This window comes from Orcinus orca, chromosome 4 (assembly GCF_937001465.1).
Source record: "Orcinus orca chromosome 4, mOrcOrc1.1, whole genome shotgun sequence".
Classification (NCBI taxonomy): domain Eukaryota; kingdom Metazoa; phylum Chordata; class Mammalia; order Artiodactyla; family Delphinidae; genus Orcinus; species Orcinus orca.
The window spans coordinates 83356768-83379642 of NC_064562.1; the positions used below are offsets into that span (position 1 = coordinate 83356768).

At 36.3% G+C, this 22875-nt stretch overlaps 1 protein-coding gene across 9 annotated transcripts in view; it reads left to right on the forward strand.

Annotated features, from left to right (window-relative positions):
* Positions 1 to 22875, forward strand: part of FRYL (FRY like transcription coactivator) — a 244559-nt gene that overhangs the window by 159276 nt on the left and 62408 nt on the right. For all 9 annotated transcript variants that reach the window (XM_004268286.3, XM_033425475.2, XM_033425476.2 and 6 more), the window contains 14 exons: positions 1273 to 1458; positions 1721 to 1807; positions 3289 to 3557; positions 6420 to 6615; positions 7283 to 7407; positions 9044 to 9101; positions 11435 to 11526; positions 13772 to 13944; positions 15695 to 15855; positions 16401 to 16511; positions 17333 to 17487; positions 17797 to 17896; positions 19039 to 19207; positions 22305 to 22564. In XM_004268286.3, the coding sequence (XP_004268334.1) occupies positions 1273 to 1458; positions 1721 to 1807; positions 3289 to 3557; positions 6420 to 6615; positions 7283 to 7407; positions 9044 to 9101; positions 11435 to 11526; positions 13772 to 13944; positions 15695 to 15855; positions 16401 to 16511; positions 17333 to 17487; positions 17797 to 17896; positions 19039 to 19207; positions 22305 to 22564 (2142 nt within the window). The remainder of the gene's footprint in view (positions 1 to 1272; positions 1459 to 1720; positions 1808 to 3288; positions 3558 to 6419; positions 6616 to 7282; positions 7408 to 9043; positions 9102 to 11434; positions 11527 to 13771; positions 13945 to 15694; positions 15856 to 16400; positions 16512 to 17332; positions 17488 to 17796; positions 17897 to 19038; positions 19208 to 22304; positions 22565 to 22875) is intronic.

Consider the following 22875-nt stretch of genomic DNA (forward strand, 5'->3'; position numbering starts at 1 on the left):
CTATTAAATACATAACATTTGCGTGTCCAACCTTTCCAACTTTCTTTCTTTGGTAATAATTATTTTTAGTTTTTATTTTTATTTATTTATTTAAAATTTTATTTATTTATTGGCCACATTGGGTCTTCGTTGCTGCACGTGGGCTTTTCTCTCTAGTTGCGGCGAGCGGGGGCTACTCTTCGTTGCGGTGCATGGGCTTCTCATTGTGATGGCTTCTCATGTTGAGGAGCACGGGCTCTAGGTGTGTGGGCTTCAGTAGTTGTGGCACACAGGCTCAGTCCTTATGGCTCACGGGCTCTAGGGCACATGGGCTTCAGTAGTTGTGGCACGTGGGCTCAATAGTTGTGGCTTGCAGGCTCTAGGGCACGTGGGCTTCAGTAGTTGTGGCGCATGGGCTCAGTGGTTGTGGCATGTGGGCCCAGTAGTTGTGGCTCGCAGGCTCTAGAGTGCAGGCTCAGTAGTTGTGGCGAATGGGCTTTGTTGCTCTGTGGCATGTGAGATCTTCCTGGGCCAGGGCTCAAACGCGTGTCCCCTGCATTGGCAGATGGATTCTTAATCACTGAGCCACCAGGGAAGTCCCGGTAATAATTATTTTTAAATGAACATAGAAATTAGAGGCAATTCTAGCTCACATTTAGGTTGTTTCCAATATATTTAAAGCTGATATAATAAAAAATTTTGGTAGCCTTTCAGCTGAGTTATTTGATTGTTTTATCAAAGGCACCAGTCCCCATTTCACATTACAGCATGTGTGCTTCTTAACCATAAAGGTTGCTCAAATTATTGATTTGTGATAATGTGTTAAGTCATAGAATCCTGGAATATTAGAGCTGGATCATCTAAGCCAACCCAGCTTCTCAACCTTTAAAGAGCCTACAAATCACAGGGGCCTGAGAATCTCTCTTTTTAACGAGCTCCTAGGTGATGCCACGTTGCTGGTCCACACTTTGAGTACAAAGGATACCATCCAGTCCCCTCATTTTCCATATAGAAATGTTAGGCCAGTAGTGACTTTAAGTGTCAGCTCTAAGGCATTTACAAAGTAGCCAGAGAGTGATAGAACTTAGGTACAGAATTCCTGTTCAGACTGCCAATTAAATGCTTTTTTCACTATGTGACTATGACATTTTTATAAATTAAATGTTATTTAAATTTCTTGAGCTGAGTCAGACCTATAGCCATCATTTTTATGATTTGCTTTACTCTTTAGTAATTGTTTTACTAGAATGTCTATACATACATATATTTTTTAACTTCTGTTTATTTTTCAAGCATGGTATGGTTAATGGAGCTTCTCATCCCCCTCCTCTGGAAAGGAGCCCGTGTTCCAATGTATTCCATGTGGTCGAAGGGTTTGCACTTGTCACTCTCTGTAGCAGTCGACCTGCCACTAGGAGATTAGCTGTCAGTGTCCTTAGAGAAATACGGGCTTTATTTGCACTTTTGGAAATACCTAAGGTAAGATTTAGACATCTCATCCAGCTACCTAATGAAAGTACTTAAAAACTCCTTTTGTCCATCCTTATTCCATTTCTGTTTTTACCGACAGGGATAATTTACTTTATAACAAGATCTTTTTGACAGGGTCTAAGCTCACCCACCTGCCCTCGATTCCATTTGTAACAAACAGGGCTAAAGTGAGTTTTAATGTTTACCTAGGTTTGACGGCTTTTCTGAAACATTCCTAAACTTTTTTAGACATGTGATGTCTTTTTTATAGGGTGATGATGAATTAGCCATAGATGTGATGGACAGGCTGAGCCCATCCATTCTTGAGAGCTTCATCCATCTCACTGGGGCCGATCAGGTAACTTTAATGATTTTGTGCTATTCAGTCGTGTGTTGGAACTTAAGACATACGTACATACATGAGTTTCTTTTACAAATGTCATGCATTAGAAAGTATTTTTGCAAATGGTAAAGGGCTTTAAAAATAAAAAATACTTTTAAAAAAGTGGCATACACACACACAAAGTGGCACTAGTTTATGCTATGGTCAGTACTCTTCCCACAGAAATAAAAATATTTCATCTTTGTAAAATTCCAACCATTCCAATCTAAAAAATTTCTCTTAAATCTGAAGCTGCTGTCGACTATTGTTTGCTATTTATTACGGTATATAATATTCTTGACCTATATATGCTGGTTAAAAGGCTATGGAGAAAATTTTTGTTGAAATTCGAAGCAAAAAATTGCGCTCTGCACCTTCAGTAACTGTATTTGTTTGCTTTGCCACGTAAATTTAAGTGCATAGAGTAAATATAAAGTATTCTATGCCTGAGTCATAGGTAATTTGACTCATTAAGATGAAGAAAAACACTTTGTCAACACATACATAAGAAAGCTGATGCCAACTTTCTTAGTTTGGCTTGGGGGAAGAAGAGGTCATATATCAAGATTTCAAAACTGATATAAGAATAACCATCACACTTTACTACTTGAAATTATTTTCTTCCCATTTTGGAATACCTAGACAAGAGGTTTCTGTGCTTTCCACATAACACTTGGCTCTCATACCTCACGAGTTATATGTAACCAAGAGAGATATTAATAAATTTTATAAACCTAAGAGATGGTTATAAATATGTGCAATTTAAAGCATTCTGTTTTAGATTATTAACCATGAATTGAGAAATGGACGGCTGTCTCTAGTGCCTAAAACAGTGCCTGACTCGGAGCGGGTACTTATGAATATCTGTTGAATGATCGAGTGAATTGGGCCTCTGTTCAGTTTAAGACTCCGGTTTTTGTTGTTGTTTTGTTGTCATTGTTATTGCTTGAATCATAAGTAATTTGCTCTTAAGGTAAGTCTTTATCTCTTCAGTATAAGGGCTTTGAATATTATTGAGCAAATATTTGAGAATATGTACCTCTGGAGAGGAGCCCATTTCCCCGTCTGTTCCGCTTATGCATATATAGGGCACATCAGCATGAAAGTTCATGGTTCATTTTTGAGTTCTCTAGCAGCTTCAGTATGCCCGTGAAAGCTGCATATTCATACATGAATTACATAAGTAGTGGTTCTTAAACTTTTTGGTTTATGGATCTTTTTTGAGACTAACACAAACTATGGAATCTCTCTCCAGAAAATTGCATGTACACATGTGCACAAAACAGCTTATATGCAGTTTCAGGAATTCTCTGCTCATATTACCCCTGTTTAAGAACCTCTGTTCTAGAAACTAGCAATAGGCCACTTATAGTTAAAAGCAATTTATATGGCAAAACTTTGAAAGTTGTTGAAATATACAATAATCGATTGGTTTTGTTTTTTTTTTCTCTGCATAGACTACTTTGCTGTATTGCCCTAGCTCAATAGATTTACAGACATTAGCAGAATGGAACTCTTCTCCTATTAGCCACCAGTTTGATGTGATTAGTCCATCGCACATATGGATATTTGCACATGTGACCCAAGGCCAAGATCCATGGATTATAAGTCTCTCCAGTTTTTTAAAGCAAGAAAACCTTCCAAAACACTGCCCCACAGCTGTGAGCTATGCTTGGATGTTTGCATACACAAGACTTCAGTTGTTATCCCCACAAGTTGATATAAAGTAAGTTGTTTTTCTAGTGCAAGTTTTAAAATGTATAGACTGTCAGCCTTCATAAGGTATGCACTTGAAAAGTTCTACAAATTGGAAATCCCATAAATAACATGCCATAACATACTGGTATGTGAAGAAGGGAGATGAAAGTTGTAAAGGATCCAGTCTCATTATCCTTTCATTCTTTTCGTATAATTTGGTCTCACCAATTTGTAATCATTCATTTACTTAATAACACACTGCTTGGTACGTAGTTTGTGTCCAGTGAATGAAAGAATTAATGAGGAAATCATCCAAAGATGAATATGGATGCGAGTATAGATAAGTTTGTAGATAAAGGGTGAGAAGTGAAGGGAAACCGAGTTCAGTGACCTTACTTTTCCTGACAACATTGTAAGGAAGGCCGTCCACTGTTAGGGACTCGTGATAATGACATTGGTTTTAGTTCTGAGGATAATGGTAAAGAGTTGGAGTAACTGGTGATGTGATGGAGAGTTGACCAGGGCTTTATAACTGCAGGTTAGTCTTGGTCTTAAATTTTAAAGAGAATTTATTTGAGTTTGGGTTCCTGATTTCACCTTATCCAGTATGCCATTGATCAAATTGCACGGCATGAGTCCTCCTGTCATATAACTTGACCATATAAACCCAACACCTGGATAAACTTAACACCTTCAGCTCATATTAAAGCCTGCACAGGGCTTCCCTGGTGGCGCAGTGGTTGAGAGTCCGCCTGCCGATGTAGGGGACACAGGTTCGTGCCCTGGTCTGGGAAGATCCCACATGCCCCGGAGCGGCTGGGCCCGTGAGTCATGGCAGCTGAGCCTGCGCGTCCGGAGCCTGTGCTCCGCAACGGGAGAGGCCACAGCAGTGAGAGGCCCGCGTATCGCAAAAAAAAAAAAAAAAGCCTGCACAAACCTGGCTCCTCCAGTCTGTACTTTCTCCCTTACTTTCTATCAGTGCTATCCATGTACTTTATGTTAGAGCCAAAATAAACCTCTCAGAGTTCACTGAATGTGGTCTGCAGTGTCTATTCCGTGAGTTTTTGTTCACATGAACCTAGAATGCCTTTTGTTTTCTTTATGCCCTGCCCATATCTGACGCATCGCAAATTCCACCTTATTTTTAAAGCCTTCTCTTATATCTCCAACCCAGAGTAATTATTTCTTCTTTTGCATTTGTGTGTATCTATATATACATATATATATAAAAACATATATATATACACACACATATATATTTTTTGTTTTTGTTTTTACTGTTTTTATATATATATATATATATATACACACATACATGTTAATTATATATCTATGTAGATTCTCAGGTATTGTGTATTGGATGCTGGTTTTTTAAAGAAGATTGACACATGCCACCTTGTGTAACATTTATGAACTTATTTAGTCTCCTTTAATTACCATATTTTAAATTATAAGCGCCTCTCCTACCACCATTCCCTATATCCCCTTTCTGCTCTATTTTTCCTCATCAGACTTAGTGCCATCTGACATTGTTTTATTTCTCTATTATATATCTCCCCTAGCACACATGATGGCAGTGATTTTCATTTTTTTAGCAGGTTTCTGTTTTTGTTTCTTTTACTGCTGTCACAGTGCTCTGAACATTTTTAAAATACTGAGAAACGACGAATCAGTGAAACGATATGTATTATTTATCAATAGATTATAAATCTATTGAAGGTGAGGAATAAAACTTAGTATTTTCCCTGTCTTTGTTTTGCTCTCAGTCCTTAATCCCAACAGAATTTTTGGTATTTGGAAAGATTTATGGAATTGTTCCAGAATATCTTATTGGTCTAATCTCTCAAAACAGAAATTTGATAGAAGCCTTAAAAATGTAGATATTCTAGGGGAGGGGGAAGGGTAAGCTGGGACAAAGTGAGAGAGTGGCATGGACATATATACACTACCAAATGTAAAACCGATAGCTCGTAGGAAGCAGCTGCATAGCACAGAGAGATCAGCTCGGTGCTTTGTGACCACCTGGAGGGGTGGGATAAGGAGGGTGGGAGGGAGGGAGATGCAAGAGGGAAGAGATATGGGGATATAAGTATATGTATAACTGATTCACTTTGTTATAAAGCAGAAACTAACATACCATTGTAAAGCAGTTATACTCCAATAAAGATGTTTAAAAAAATGTAGATATTCTTTGACTCTGCAATTCCATTTTCAGGAATTTACTCAAGAAAATAATAAAACATTTATTATAATTAAGCATATATCCAAATGTATAGTGTTGTGTATAATAGGGAAAAATTACTATTAGCTAAAATATCTGACAGTGAAAGTGTGGCTGTATCAATCATGATAATCTCTATGATATATGGTCATCAAAAATGATGTCATGGAAGTATATTAATTTACATGGAAGATGTTTAAATATATATGTTAAGTATAAAAAAGCATGTACAAAACAAATGAAACAATATTCAATTTTTATTAAATGAAAGGGATGTATTTGTGCCTTTATTTTAATGTATATGAGTTGAAGATATGTAGAAGACTTACAGTGCTTATTTTGGCATAGGATTAAAGGTGATTTTCATTTTGTTTTCACTTTTTTCCCTACGTGGAGCATGTATAACAAGTTACAAAATGTGACCTGATAAAATATTAACTGTACTCACAGAAATAATAGATTAGGTTAAAATGATCCTATAATGTTTTTGTTTTTCAATCTAATATTTTATTCATTATATCTTATTCCGCCAAGATTCAGTGGTAGTAATAAAAACTGTATGCTAACCATCTCCCCTAAATTGATAGAAATTTAGCTTTAGTTTAAAAAAAAAACTTTTCAAAACATGTATTATTTATGTCTTCCTGTTTTTCTTCTTCTTTTTTTCAGTAGCCCCATCAATGCTAAGAAAGTAAATACTACCACGAGCAGTGACTCATACATGGGCCTGTGGAGAAACTACCTGCTTCTTTGCTGCAGTGCGGCGACTTCCACGGCATCTTCAACATCTGCGGGTTCCGTGAGGTGCTCTCCTCCTGAGACGCTGGCGTCCACCCCTGATAGTGGCTACAGCATTGATTCGAAAGTAAGTTTTCTGCACCTGCCACTGAATCCAAATGGAAGCATAAAAATAATGTTTTAAAATTTCTTTTTCAGGACAATAAAATAACTTGGTTGAAAAGTGCATTAGTTACTTGGACTAATACTGAAAATAGTTCAAGAAATCCTATTACTATTTTTATGGGTTCTTAGTTGGAATCAATAATGCGTAAAGTTTTTCTTTTAGAATTTCCCTGGATTACGTAGGGGTACAAATAACTTGATAAGAATAGTGACATAGTCTTCATGATATGACACAAAATATTATCAGGTAGTTGGAGGAAATTGACAAAACTTAACACCTGGGTGTCTAACTTTAACACTGATGACTCTTTTAGAAGTAATTTTTTTACTCATTTTTACAGATCGAGAGAAATAGGCTGATGGATAAACAGCCTATTATATGATGATGAGTGTCTGTAAGGAATTAAGAGACCTGCAAACCCCACTTCCATTAACGAACTTGTAGCGAGCCATTGGATAAATCATTTAACTTTTTTAGATTATGTACACCACAAGTGAATTTTGAAACGACTTTCATTCTAAAATGTCACCTATCCATTGTCCTTGACCAAATACTGTTGAAATGTCAAATTATTTAGTTGGATGTACTATCATTAGTGGCTGCGATAAATATAATATTTTTTTTCCAGATTATTGGCATCCCATCCCCTTCATCTTTGTTTAAGCACATAGTTCCAATGATGCGCTCTGAGAGCATGGAAATCACAGAATCCCTTGTTCTAGGTCTTGGCAGGACCAACCCAGGAGCTTTTAGGTAATTATCTTTGCATGTTTTCTCTACGCCCTAAAATAGCAAATGTGGCTCCTTGGAGAGAAGGTGAGGTAGAGTACTTATTATCAGGATAGTTGCATATCCGTCCTGACTTTTACCAGCTAATTAGCCATTTAACATTTAACAGGTTATTTACTTTATCTGAGCCTTTATTTCCTCATTTTGATTGAGTAAATAACACCATATTTTCTTCAAAGAATGGTTATGGAAATCAAATATATATTATACATAAATACGTTCTAGAAATTATAAAATGCCGTGTAAAGTTGTAATATTTTCCTACCTGATTTATTTACACAGTGATTCTGTTAGTTTGTAATCTTGATCTGTTGCTTAAAACTGTAGTTTTTTTCCCCTTCTTGTTCAAGAGAATGACTATTCTTAAAAGAAGTATTTATGTACATATTTTATATTATTCTTGGTGTTTTTGATAGTCATAAAGCAAATTCTTCATTTTTGCCTGAGTTTCTGTTTTGTTATTGCCTGATGGACCCTGACTTTATTCTTTTGAGGTTGTCCTCCATTGATATGGGGTGATGTTTGATGTTTTGTCTCCAAGATAACATGTACAACAGAGAATAGGTTAATAAATTGTAATATGTCTGTAGGTGTGGGGATAGCATTCATTATAAATGAAGTGTTGGAAGATAATCTTATGACAAGTAAACACACGATCGTGCTAATAGAAAAAGTGGGATACAAAAATGATCTCAATTTCTTAAAAAACAAATCCCCATAAATAGAAACAATTCTGAGGCAGATACTTTAAATGTCTGCAGCAGTTTCTATAGATGATGAAATCGTGGATGGATTTTATTTTCTTCTTATTTTTTTGTATTTTCCCAATTTTCTACAACGAGTACATTTGCAATTTAAAATCAGAATATAAGCAAAACAACAAAAAGATTATTTTCATGAAGTTCATACCCTTTGACCCATTAATCTCCTTTGTAAGGATTAATCCTACGGAGATAATCAGAAATGAAATCAAAGATTAATGTACAAAGATGTTCACTGGACAGTATTTATTTAAAAAGTTAGATAAAATTTAATGAAACAGTAATAACTGAAAATGGTTAGGAAAATTATCAGTACTAGAGCATTATGAATTAATTAATGGCATGTGAAAGTGGTTATTGCTAGTGTTAATTAAAGAAAAAGGGATACTATTTTATATATGTTGGAGTTTCAACTATGTAAAATGTATGTGGGTTGAAAATGATTGAACAGATTGTATTTATCTCTACAAATTAGAATAGGTGGCCTATACCATTTTTTCTGTTTTCCAAATGTTCTACAGAGTGCATGTTATTTCACAATCAAAACAAAACAAAACAGGGAATTCCCTGGGGGTCCAGTGGTTAGGACTCCACGCTTTCACTGCTTAGGGCCTGGGTTTGATCCCGGATCGGGGAGCTAAGATCCCACAAGTTGCACGGTGTGGCCAAAACCAAACCAAAACAAACAAACAAAAATACAATAAAAATTGTGTTTAAAACAGTAGGATTAGGGTTAACACTTATTAGTTTACATCATTATATTAATATTTACATATTTCTACATGTCAGATTATATATTTAGCTATTAATTAAATGAATGTATATCATTTTTCTTCTAGGGAACTGATAGAGGAATTACATCCCATAATTAAAGAAGCGCTTGAACGAAGGCCAGAGGTAAGCTGTGTAGTTTTCTAGCATTAAATATTTATTTGGCAAACGCTTAAAATTGGCTTCTCTATTCTATACAATATAACAAAAGTTAGAAGTTCAGAAGTAAATAAGTAAATAAGTCTAGTGCAGTTTTCAACATTTTAAAAATGTGTAGAACTCTTCCCCCCCCCCCCCCAACAGGAGGTCCTACTCAGAAACCCATTCTGTAATACAGATATATAATTGCTCTACCTGAAGTTAGGATGGTCAGAGTCTGGATTGGAGCCCGCTAACCTTCTCTGTAAACGACCAGATAGTATTTCCATCTTTGCAGGCCATCCTGTCTCTGTTGCAGCTACTCAGTTTTGCTGCCTAGACAACTAAACAAGTGGGTGTTGTTCTGTAGTCCAATAAAACTCTGTTTATAGTTACTGGCAGCAGTGGGTCAGATCTGGCCTGAGGGCTGTGTTTTGCCAGGCCCAGGTCTAGATCCCCAAATCTACACATCAGGTTCAGAGCAACTTTCAGAAGCCACGTGTCTTTTGGGACAGATGATATGTAATCCATAATTATAACAATTATTCTGCACTCAAATAAAGTCATAGATAAAGAGTTACATGAGCTACAGAGAAGAAAGCCTCTGATTCTGCCTGTGGTGTAAGAGAATGCTTTATAGGTGAAGCATGACATGTGAGGTGAATTTTTGAAGCATAGTCCCCAGTGGACAAGCAAGGGAAAGACATTCTAGGTAGAGGAACAGCATTTGCAAACTTTATTTTAAAATTTTGGACATTGCAGATTTTTCTTTGTAATTATGTCATGGGGAAAGTGACTGAATGTTAGGCTGGAAAGCAAAAAAGGAACTATCTTATGAAAGGCTCTTGGTTTCAGCTTTATCCAGTAGACCAGTGGCAGTGCCCCATATGGCAGTGGAATCTGAGAATTCGCTGGGAGAGCTTGCTAAAAATTATAGATTCCTGGGCCTATTCAATGAGAATCCCTGGAACAGAACTCAGAAATCTATTTTTTAAAGCACCTTATATGAGTCTGATGTAGAACATTGAATGAGAGTCACTGCTATTAATGTTGGAGATCCTCTGAGGAATTTTAGCAGGAGAGGGAGATGGTGACAATAGCTACTTTTTATAGGGAACTTAAAACAGCATCTGTAAGTCTTCACTCCTCGATTGTAATTCAGCCCTGTAGAGTAGTGATAGTATCTCCATTTTGTAATTGATTAATTTTTGTTTCAGATTGATCGTGTTGGTTACAGTGCAAAATGATTTATTAGAGCGAAGTGGAATTGGAAATAAAATTAAGTAGCAATATTTGTACTTACAAATTTCAGGGCAAAAAGTCATCTTAGCAGGTGAATAGATGTGCACAGTGATGTGCCTTGAATGTATGATATATTTTGAGAGCATTAGATTCACAATCTTTCTATGGACACAAAGTGAAAACAGGTCGACTAAAACTTTGCAAAAATCCTCAAAGATGGTTAAAAAACCATTTCATTCAATATGAATTGCAGCAGACTTCATAAGAGCTAAAAGAAACAGTAAATTTAATGAATTGGTTAGCCACAAATTGGCCTGCTTTTGGAAGGTAGAAAACTGGATTGTGGACATGAAAGTGAATGACTAATTTTTAATTGCTCTGTATTATGAAAATTATATCATAAATGACATAATGAGCTATAGAAGAAAGTGCTATAGGAGATGAATTATATCTTACCATTATATGAGTTTCTGTTAGAAGCAGAATCAAGTTAAGATGTTACAGCTATTACCCTAGGCGTTAGTACTTTGGCCCTACTAAGACAAACATATTAATTCGTGCCATGATGATCAAAGACATTTGTTTTTGTTTGTATTTTTGTGTGTCAGAATTAATTGTTAAGTGAAAAACCATGGCATGAGCAAAATCTGTGGGGTTTCTCAGTCCCCTGTGTGATATTTTCCCTGCCCTTCTGTCATATTATTTGGGAGTATCTTAGGGATTCTTTACCATCCAAAGGGAACAGTTTACTAACTGTTTCAGTTCCTCTAAAGTTGTCAGATTAGCAAATCTGACCTAAAAGTAACTGTAAAGTGTAGAATTTTATTTTCTCCCCTCGTAAGTGTTACTACTGTGTAAAATGTCATTTGATTTTATTTGGCTCGTTAATTTCAAACTATCCACACATACCTTTTTGATGCAATAGCCACCAGAGTGCCCAAAATCTACCTTGCACAAGCAAAATAATGAGCCCCCAAGCTCTAAGACATTCACATTATTCTTTCCAAGTTACACCAGCAACTTTTCTGTCAACGTCCTTGAAGGATTTTTAATTAACATCTTTGTTATCTTTGGAATAGAACATGAAACGACGCAGGCGTCGAGATATTTTACGAGTACAACTGGTACGAATATTTGAACTGCTGGCAGATGCCGGTGTCATTAGTCACAGGTTAGTATTGGATTTTGATTTTTTAAACTTTTTTAAAACTAGGGACCGTAATATTTTTTTCTCTGAGGAAATACAGAAAAGCACCTTTGCAACAACAAAAAATCTGTACCACTATAAACATTATTTACCAAAGATGCATCTGGTACATTAACCCATGGCTAAAAAATGTATTCAAGTTCTACCACTGGTACATACTGCTTCAGGCAAAAATTGGGTGTAATGTTCTTATGATTTTAATATTTTGGAGGATCTAGTAATCTAGGCAAGTGGACAGTAGCCTTTTTTTTTTTTCTTTTGGTGTCCGATCTAACTATGTCTTACCTTGTTCTTAAGATCTATTTCTTCTGGAGTTGTAAAAATCATATATTTAAAGGCTAAACATTTTAAGGTTTGCAAATTTATTTCAATCAACTATTAATCTATTGTGCTGAGAAAAATTATGAAATCCAAAACCATAATTCTTGTTTCCACCCTTTACAAATAAAAAACATAAAACCTGAGCTTATTGTTGATACTAAGACCATCCCCTTGAGGAAAATTCCATCAGCTTTATGTTGAGAAATAACTATTTCCTTAGGAAGGTAATGGTGTTGCCTGACCATTGAAGGAGGGAAAAAAAAGGAATCTGACCATTTCCAAAAAGGATAACTGAAAAAAGATCCTGAAGAAAAAAGTAGTAATAATCAAACAAGTGTTGTATTTATTGTTACTTTACCATTTGTCCTGATCATTTTTTCTCAGTGTGCCTAACACCTTTCATATTTAGCATTGAATGCTTTTGACAAGTGCTTTCAAAATATAGCTTTAATCAAAGAGAATTTAAACCATTGATTTACTATGATAGTAAATCAAAATAAGAAAAGAGAAACATCACTGTTTTTTTTTGTCCTCCACAAAAATAAAACAGTGGAAGTTAGCCAAAGTGAATTTGACACTGAACTTGATGCAAAAAATTAACCTAATACACATCTGAATCCTTTTTTCCTTGATTGCTTTTAATGTAATGTTAGTAACACAGTTGCATGTTTTGTTTTTGGATTTGTCTTTTTTTTTTTCTCCCCAAGAGAAGTCAATATAAAGTTATCCATTATGGACCATTATGGACTTTTTATATTCTTGCTTAAGGAAGAAAAGATGAATTTTGAATGGCAAGACAGCAGGGATCTTTAATTTGTTCACCCAATCGATCCTATGTGCCTGATTCATAGTAGGTACTCAGAGTTTATTCTGGGCCAGGTTATCGTCTACTAAATTGGTTTCCCAGCCACTAAGAAGTCATGACCCAGAGTTTAAAAAACATTCGTTTAAGGAATAAAGGAAAAAATTTCAGAGTGAATACATTCAACATATTTTTATTGTTGTAGACTGATAGTTTTAATATGCTCTAGTACCATTGTTGCTTCTTTCTCTTATTTTCATGGCTGTAAGATATTTATAAAAAACTATTCGCAGCTATGAAAAGCATATTTAAAGTCATACATTTTAGAGGTATTTTTCAAATATAACAAGGAGAAGTTAAGCAAATTACTAAAATGCTCTGAAGTAGCTACTGGTCACGTGCTTAAAAACTGATGGAATAAGACTGGAATCCAGGACTTGTGACTCTAACCAAACGATCCCTTTGCAGCCAGTAGGCTTCAGGCCCGGGACCTTGGCCTCAAAGAGAATCTTACTGTAGAGATTCTTGGGGCAACTCCCAAAGTCTAAAGAGAAGATTTGAAAACCAGCTCTCTTACTTGAATTCTCTTAAATTTTTGTATCCCCGGTAATACCTATGCCAGAATCTTGCTGAGAATAAGTACCTAATGGATATTTGATTGATTATGCTAAAGGTATAATATGAAAATGCGGGGCAACTATGCGAACATATAGAATTAGTCTTTCCTCTCTCTACCTTCTAAACTGATCCTCCCTACCCCATGTGTCTCCGTATTTCTTTATTTTAAAAAGCAATATATTTTGATGGAGAGAAAATAACATTTAGCCCTCCAATAGGTGATTGAAGTTGGGTATGGAATTGAATAATGTAAATTACATTTGCAGTTCCTTGATTATGAAGCACCATGTATTTTTATATTTCAGTAAGCCAAAATCTTGTTCATTCAATTTTTTTATAAGTTGCACAGTGCTACGACTATGCAAATTTTAATATAATTCTGATTTTGATCATTAGGAATTTATTTTGACTTAAATTATAATTTAAAATCACATTTTCTTTACCATGTATTTCCTTTAATATTTTCAGTGCAAGCGGTGGCCTTGATAGTGAAACACATTTCCTCAACAACACTTTATTGGAATATGTAGATTTAACTAGACAACTCCTGGAAGCAGAAAATGAAAAAGACTCTGACACCCTGAAGGATATACGATGCCATTTTAGTGCCTTAGTGGCGAATATCATTCAGAATGTTCCAGGTACGATTTTTTAGCTCCTCAAACCACTAATGAATATTAAGAGACCATCGTATTATTTTCTCCCACTGAGGTTTTGTAATCTATGTTGACAAGCAACTTGTGAACATATGAAAAATATGTCAGGGTAACACGGATAGCAAGAATTTGTTTTACCTTTGAATTAGTATCAATGACTAGAAATCAAAAAGCAACCCAACATAGGTTTTCAACGACAGTCAAGACACTAACAAAAATTTGAAGAAATCAGTAGAATAAACTCTTTGGACAAACTTGTTCCAGACACAATGAGCGAAGAGCATAATGCTCCAAGTGGTATTTGAGAATAGAATTAACAAGATACATTTGACTAATGGGAGAAGGGTATAGGCACAGAAGTAGAGTATAATAAGGATACAGTGTGACTCATGATTCGTTTAACAGATGTGTGCCTATTATTGAACACATACTACGTGCCAGGTACTGGTTGAGGCAGCAGGAAGATTACTATATGCAATTGCATTTTAAAAAGTCATAAATACTTTACAAGTGTAAAAATGTGGTTATAGCTTTTGATATAAAATGTAAATACAAATGTTTCTTTTTCTTTCTATGAAAGAATTAAAGTTACTTTGTTACCTTAAAAAGTATATGCAAATAGTTGACTTTTAAAGTAAGATAATGGTTGTATTTTATAGGAGGGTCCTGTAAGCACTTCTTTAGATACATTAATTTCAAGTGCAGAAAACCTATTTTGAACTGTAGGGGCAAATGATGCTATATAGAGGAAAAGAGCCTTTCTTTCCTCTAAATTTTTTTTTTTTTTTTTTTTTTTTTTTTTGCGGTACGCGGGCCTCTCACTGTTGTGGCCTCTCCCGTTGCGGAGCACAGGCTCCGGACGCGCAGGCTCAGCGGCCATGGCTCACGGGTCCAGCCGCTCCGCGGCATGTGGGATCCTCCCGGACCGGGGCACGAACCCGTGTCCCCTACATCGGCAGGCGGACTCTCAACCACTGCGCCACCAGGGAAGCCCTCCTCTAAATTTTTTGATCTGAATTCAGCTCACTGATGTAAAGATGTAATTTAGTCCATTACTCAACACTTGTCTGCAACTTCCACATTGGTTCATTACGGTACTATTGAGTTTCTTCAACAAGAACTGATGCAGAGAACTTGTAGAATAGATTTTTAAAGTGGAAAGAATCCTTGGAAATCATCTAAACCAGCAGCAAAGGGCAGCAGAATGGGTTTGGACTCCAGGCCTCACACTTTACTACAAGTAGATCAGCTCCCCTGTTGTCAGTTATGTATATCAAGATTCCATGTAATGATCCTTTTATAGCTGAAAAGAGCTTATATGGTCCAAAGCCCTCTCTTACCAATGAACCAAGATCCAGAAGTATGTTATGTTAATGTTTCGGCAAGGTTACCATGTAGCCAGCAACAGCCCACGGAGAAGCAGGGTCCCGACTCTCAGCTCTGTGCCAGCCTTCAGGCAGCATTGTGACTGCCGTGAAATTCTGCTTGCCAAGATGCCATATTTCATATAACGCTGCATCTCACATAACACTGCACTACATGATGACATGCACTGCAACTTTGTTCCTGTTATTTGCATATATATAAATAATTTGTTACTCTGGAGGTTTGCGGTAGGTTAAAATGAAAGCTTTTGCTTTCTTTTTTTATAATATATATTCAGTAATGGAGTTGACATGCGTATTAAGGAAAAAAGAAATGGAAATAATTTTTTCTACCTATTTTTTATTTACAGTACACCAGAGAAGAAGTATTTTTCCTCAACAGAGCCTTCGTCACAGTCTGTTTATGCTGTTCAGTCACTGGGCAGGTCCTTTTAGCATCATGTTTACGCCCTTGGACAGATACAGTGATAGAAATATGCAAATTAACAGACATCAGTACTGTGCACTAAAGGTATTTACCTAGAAATCTGATTTCTTTTTTCTTATGTTAAGAGTGGAGTTAAATTTTTTTGTCTCTCAGTGCCTGGTGTTATAAAACGGATAGGGATTTCTTCAGAGTACCTGAGAGAATATACATTTGCCTGCTGTATTCAAACATTTATACTGTAGGTTTATTTAAATGTACAAAATACAATGCAGAAAAGTTCCAGAATCTACCAAAATTGGGAGCCATTCTCTTAAAGAACTGAGGATTGCCTCAAAGGAATAACTATTTTTTTCCTACTTAAGTACTTACTCTTGGTCTTTTTTTTTTTTTCTCTTCTCCTCAAATACTGTTCAAACTCCATGTCTTATCTGGTATCACGATATTTTCATACTACTCATAGTAAATTTCTTCATTTCAAAAGTTACTATTTTGCTTTTCTTTATAAAGAAAAAAATTAACGATATTGTGGCTACATAAGCATGAGTAAAATATCCTGCCTCTTCTCATTAAGCAACCACCATTTAACCTCTTAAATGTTTTAAATGTAATTCTAATATTATTGTTTGAAGGCTATGTCTGCTGTACTATGTTGTGGCCCTGTTGCAGATAATGTAGGACTTTCATCAGATGGATATTTGTACAAATGGTTGGATAACATTTTGGACTCTCTGGACAAAAAGGTACTTATGACAGTTCCCTTAAAATTCTATAATCAATTGTCATTGCAGTATTTAGAGTTATTGTATGACCCACTGAACATATCTTTTTAACATAAGCTAGGTTAGAATTACAGGCAAAAAAATATATTATGTAAAATTAAATAGGATACCATAAATACGAGATTTGTAATTCTTATTTAGTACTCATTTGAATAATTTTAATTTCCCTTTTATATTATAGGATTAATACAGTAGTGTGTTGTATATATATCACAATAGAGTTCTGAGTCAATAAAAGAATATTAATTGCGGAATACATTGAGCTCCATGGAAAAATACGTTGTTTGCTATGTTTAGTTGAATTTTTTTTGACCACTCTCCAATTAATCATTCTTTCTTGACTTCCTTACTCTCATTCTGTACACACACAGACTTCACAGTTTAAAATAGGACTTAACATTTTCCCCTCAGAATAATTTTTCTACTGGGTTATCAAAAACAAGAATAAAGCTTGATAAAAATAACTGGAGAGGTTAATAAATCACTTTCCTGAAAGCACTTAATCACTGTTCATATTCATCAACCACCTCCGGGGCTCTGCTGGAGAAGAGAATTGTACTTCTAAGAGTCTTATATAAAAAGCAGGAGACCAAGCATAATTTTTCCACGTTGGTTTTTCTGCTGGCTGAATAAAATGAGAAAGAGTTGAACAAAAGGAGGCTTGAGTTTCGTGATTCAATACAGTGAATATATGCACTATATTATTTTAATTAAAATATAGAGGAGTAGACGAATAATATATCCCTTTCTCTGTTCTGGGCAATTTTGTGACCTTTACTTAGGTTCATCAGTTGGGCTGTGAAGCAGTTACATTACTGCTGGAGCTGAACCCGGATCAGAGCAACCTGATGTACTGGGCTGTGGATCGCTGTTACACTGGTTCCAAGAGAGTGGCAGCTGGCTGCTTTAAAGCCATAGCTAATGTATTCCAGAACAGGTACTCTAGATACTACTGTCTTTCATATTTTATTTAGCTTTCCTTAAAAAAGAAAACCTGTCCTTTTGAACTCAGAAATAATAATGAACCAGTACTTTCTTTCCTTAAGTGCTAACAAAATTTAACCAAATACGGATAATGATCCCCATGCATCTGTTGTACCTAATTGCCTTAAAAACAAAAAAAACACGCAGTCATCTCATAGGCTTAGCAGCTGCATGCCTGTAGCCTTCCCTTTATATCATGTTTATTAACTGGTGTGAAAGCCTCTAAACGTTATTTTACCTAACATGTACAATTTGTCCCTAGGGATTATCAGTGTGACACGGTGATGCTCCTCAATCTGATACTGTTTAAAGCCGCTGATTCTTCTCGAAGTATCTATGAAGTTGCTATGCAACTTTTACAGGTTTGTAAACAAACGTTAATTAAAATATATTTTTGCTCGGGATTTAATGAAGCATAATAATCTGTTCTTGCCTTGAAAGTATGCTAACATTCAGCTTTATTTTTAATAGTGGGGTATGGTGTTAATTCCTGATTACCATTAGAAATAGAAGAGTAAAATAATATGGGTCATTTAAGTCTATAAATCATGCAAACTACTCAGAAGTGTCCTGTAGGGGATTATGTATGATACCCTTCCCCTTCCTGCAGCCCCCCTTCCGCTCACCTGTGTGTGCCTCTGTGTGTGTGTGTGTGTGTGTGTGTGTGTGTGTCTGTGTCTGTGTCTGTGTCTGTGTCTGTGTCTGTGTGTGTGTGAGTACTTATAAAAACTGAGTGGTTAAGGCCTATGTGTGCATTTAACTATTTCTGTTCAGCAGATAAGAATAATGCGAATCAAATTTTTTTTGAAAATCAAGTGAAAAGTAACTAGCTCTTTTATGATAACCTTTTATAATATTTCTTTATTAGACTGAGGAAAATAACCTAGAAAATTAACTTATCAAGTGTGGATATATGATTATATCCATTGATAATGGGGTGTGGTTCTTCCCTCTTAACCAAGGGTTAAGAATGGGATTCAAGGAGATGCACATTTTTCCAAAGGGTTTGAAGTGGTATTGAGGCTGGTAGGGACCATCTTAGGAATTATACCCTAATGTTTTTATTAATTAAGAAGAAAGTTGAGTAGTGTAGCTCTTTGTATAGTGTAATGTCAAAAGAATTTTTAGCTTACATTCCATATTTAATCTGTTATTAAACAAGATAGGTTTGAAGAATTTTTTTTCAAGTATACATGTTTTTATACAGTCATAGTTTTGAATTGGAAAAGTGGTAAATCTTCTTTAAGTAATTGTATATGAAGTTGCTGAAGTTATTTTCAAACTATGCTACTGGCATTCAACAAAGGGAATGTAAAGGCTTGTAAAGAGTTACAGATCTTTTGCAAACATTTCTTGGAATTAGAAATTAGCACCTGAAAAACTTTACAACATATATAACTTTTAAACTGGAATATTTCTTGGGAGAAGATTTTATATTTTTCATTATAGCTGAAATTTAGAGGACCCATAAAATCTTAAATTAATGGAGTGTACATTCTTGTAGATCCTGGAACCGAAGATGTTTCGCTATGCTCACAAATTGGAGGTTCAGAGAACAGACGGAGTACTCAGCCAGCTGTCTCCTCTGCCGCATCTGTATTCTGTTTCATATTATCAGTTGTCCGAAGAATTAGCAAGGGCGTATCCTGAGCTAACTCTCGCCATATTCTCAGGTATGATCATTGCACTGGTTAATAGTTTTTCTTTAGCAACCATTTTGAGAAAAACTACTTTTAGGAAATTTAGATATATGAAATTTGAGGTTGAATCAAAACCAAACATGTCTTTACATAAGATCATTTTTCTTCTTTCGTATGAACTCTTAACACTTACCTACCATGATATTGAGATTGCTTATTAAAAATCTCTGCAGGGATTCTAACTTTGGCCTCCGTTCTCCACCTCAACCCAGCTTTAAAAAAAAAAAGGTAGAAGGGGGCTTCACAGGCAATTGAAAAGTATTTCTTTAGTAGACATAGAACTTCCTGAATCTTCTGGTATGCAGTTTATCTTGTGTATTGGTCTGTGTTTAATAATAAAAATAGACAGGGATAGAGATACAAGTTTCTTTCTATAAGTAAAAGCTCTAATCTTAGGGAAAGGTCCTGCACTGACTTAAGCAAAACTATTGCTAGGAACCCACATTGCATTCTGATCCAGTTTCCTTTCCTTGTGGGCCAACAGATACTCTTGGCAGGAGTTTTGAAAACATCTGGGCTGTGTCAGGCAAGATGTCCTGTATATCTGGGCCTCCCAGGATTTAGACTTAAGATAATTTGGGGGTTCATCCAGCTTAACCTCTGGCCAGTGAGCACACTATTGCAGATGCCCCCATAGTGCTTTATCCTTTAACTGAAAAGTTTTAATTATAATATTTACAAAAGACACTCAGCTAGTTTTTCTGCTCTTCATCTGTAACAAGATCTTGTTCTAATCCAAGTACTAGAAATGCACCAAAATTGGCGTGCAGGGAATAACAGGGTTCTTAAGTGGATCCTTTCCTTCATTTGGGCTCAAGGCATAGAAGCCTTGGCCTTCTTTGCACATCTTTCCACAGTACCTATTTTAGTGGTGGAGATAGTTTGATTCCCATCCCTAACTGACCTGAGTGGGGAAAAAACAACTTCAGTTCTCCTAACATTCAGTTTTTAAAGCAGCTCACGTGTTTGGTTTGCACTGATAAATGGCAGCAGTCTAGCCCCTTCCTTTTTCCCGGCTCCCACAGTCCTGATAGCCCTTTCAAGATCGACATGGATGGTCATCAACGCAAAGTAGTAACCACTGTCAACACTAATTTTGCTGCTGCTGGGCTGCTTCTGGAGGCTCCAGCACAGAAAACAGAGGAGTCCTCTGGGTCTCAGAGTTCATGAAATTGGTCAGGATGGCAGTGGGTGTTGCCATGGCCTCGGCTGCTCTATGCACTTACAACCCCCTGGCCAGGATCTCTTCATTCAGCTACTTTCAGAGCTCCAGGTCTAATATTTCATACTCATGGCAATAACATTGACCATAACAGAAGGGCTTCTTGTAAAAAGTTAGAATTGAGCATAAATATGTGCAAGGCACTGGACTGAGCAGTTCACTGGTACTATGTTGAATGTGCACAATAACTCCATGATGCAGCTGCTTTTGTTACCTTCTTACAGAATAATCAATTGAGGATCAGAGGTTGACAGGTTGGCCCTAGGTCAACCTGTAGGTATGTGGCAGAGCTGGGATTCAAACCCAGGTGTGTGTGATTCCAGAGCCAAGTTCCAAATCACTGTGCTTCCATATTTATTCCTTCTGATGAGTAAATAGGTATAAGACCTAGTGGGCAAAACGGGACTTGAGGAGAAAGAAGGTTTGTACTTAAAGTGATTTATGGAAATTAAATAGCATATAAAAACTCACAGGCTTTGGAATCAACCTTGTATTTGAATCCTCTGCCACTTGATCATTGACCTTGGGCAAGTTACTTGGACTGTCCACCACACAGGTTTGTCATGAGCATTAACTGAGATGAATGTTAAAGCAATAAGCACATCATAGGCGTCTCCCCTAGATAAAACCGAAATAGGTGAGATTTTTCATGGGTCACCTTAAATTAATCCATGTATAAAGATTGTCTTTTATCTTATAATTACATTTATTTATTTATTTGGTAAAAAGCATACATAGTAAAATTTACCATATTAATCATTTTAACTGTACAGTTCAGTAGTGTTAAATATATTTACATTGTTATGAAACAGATCTCCAGAAATTTTTCATCCTGCAGAACTGAAACTTTATACCTAGTAAACAGTAACCACCCTTTTCCTGAACTTCCCCCAGCTCCTGGTAACCACCATTCTGCTTTCTATTTCTGTGAATTTGACTATGTTAGATGCATCACATAAGTAGAATCACACAGCATTTGTGGCTTTATGACTAGCTTATTTTACTTAGCATAATGTCCTCAAGCATTCATCCATATTGTACCACATAACAGGATTTCTTTCCTTTTTAAAGCTGCAGAGTGTTCTATTATATGTATATACCACATTTTGTTTATCCATTTATCAATGGACATTTGGAGTGCTTCCACTTCTTGGCCACTGTAAATAGTGCTGCTATGAACGTGGTTGTGCAAATATCTCTTCAAGACCCTGCTTGCAATTCTTTTGGATACATACTCAGAAATGGAATTACTAGCTCACATGATAGTTCTGTTTTTAATTTTTTGAGGAGCTCTTATGCTGTTTTCATAGCAGTTGCACCATTTTACAGTCTCACCAATAGTGTGCAGACATTTGTTTTTCTTAACCGCCAGAGATATTTTATATAAAAGCTAAGTGTGCGGGCTTCCCTGGTGGCGCAGTGGTTGAGAGTCCGCCTGCCGATGCAGGGGACACGGGTTCGTGCCCTGGTCCGGGAGGATCCCACGTGCCGCGGAGCGGCTGGGCCCGTGAGCCATGGCCGCTGAGCCTGCGTGTCTGGAGCCTGTGCTCCGCAACGGGAGAGGCCACAACAGTGAGAGGCCCGCGTACCGCAAAAAAAAAAAAAAAAAAAAAAAGCTAAGTGTGTGATATATGTTAGCGGCTATCTTTTCTTTATGATGTCATCAATGGCAAATTCATTAAAAGGAGAAACAGTGCTCATAATTCTTAAATGTAATGAATAAAATCTGGCTTGCTGTTTTTTAAGAATTAAAAAGTTAAATTTAAAAATTAAATTTAAATTCATTATAAGTCAAAGGAAACCACAATTACATCAGTCGTTCCCTCTTTGACTTGTTCTTAATTACAGAGATAAGCCAGAGAATTCAGACAGCTCACCCTTCTGGGAGGCAAGTAATGCTGCACTACCTGTTACCGTGGATGAACAACATCGAGTTGGTGGATTTAAAACCGTTGCCCACAGCAAGGCGACATGATGAAGATGAAGATGATTCCTTAAAAGACCGAGAACTTATGGTGACCAGCCGGCGCTGGTTACGAGGAGAAGGCTGGGGATCCCCACAAGCCACTGCCATGGTTTTGAATAATCTGATGTACATGACAGCAAAGGTAACGTGGTTTTTGTATTTGCAGTTGCTGGACAGAATTACCAAGTTAGGAGTAAACAGGTTAGAAACAGACAAAGAGATTAGATAATCCTGTGGTAACCAAACAAGTATGTGTTATCAGTAAGTTCCTTTCTTTAAAAAACTTCTCATTAGATATAAAATGTCTTCTTTTTGGTTGGGGGGAGCTAAAATCATATGTGCTTAATGATACTTGGGTTCAGATTTGTTGAAAGAAATGATGGTTCCTCTAAAGTGTGGAAAAGATTAAAGCTGTCTGTAAAAGCGTTATTTTCTATTATTTCATGACATGGC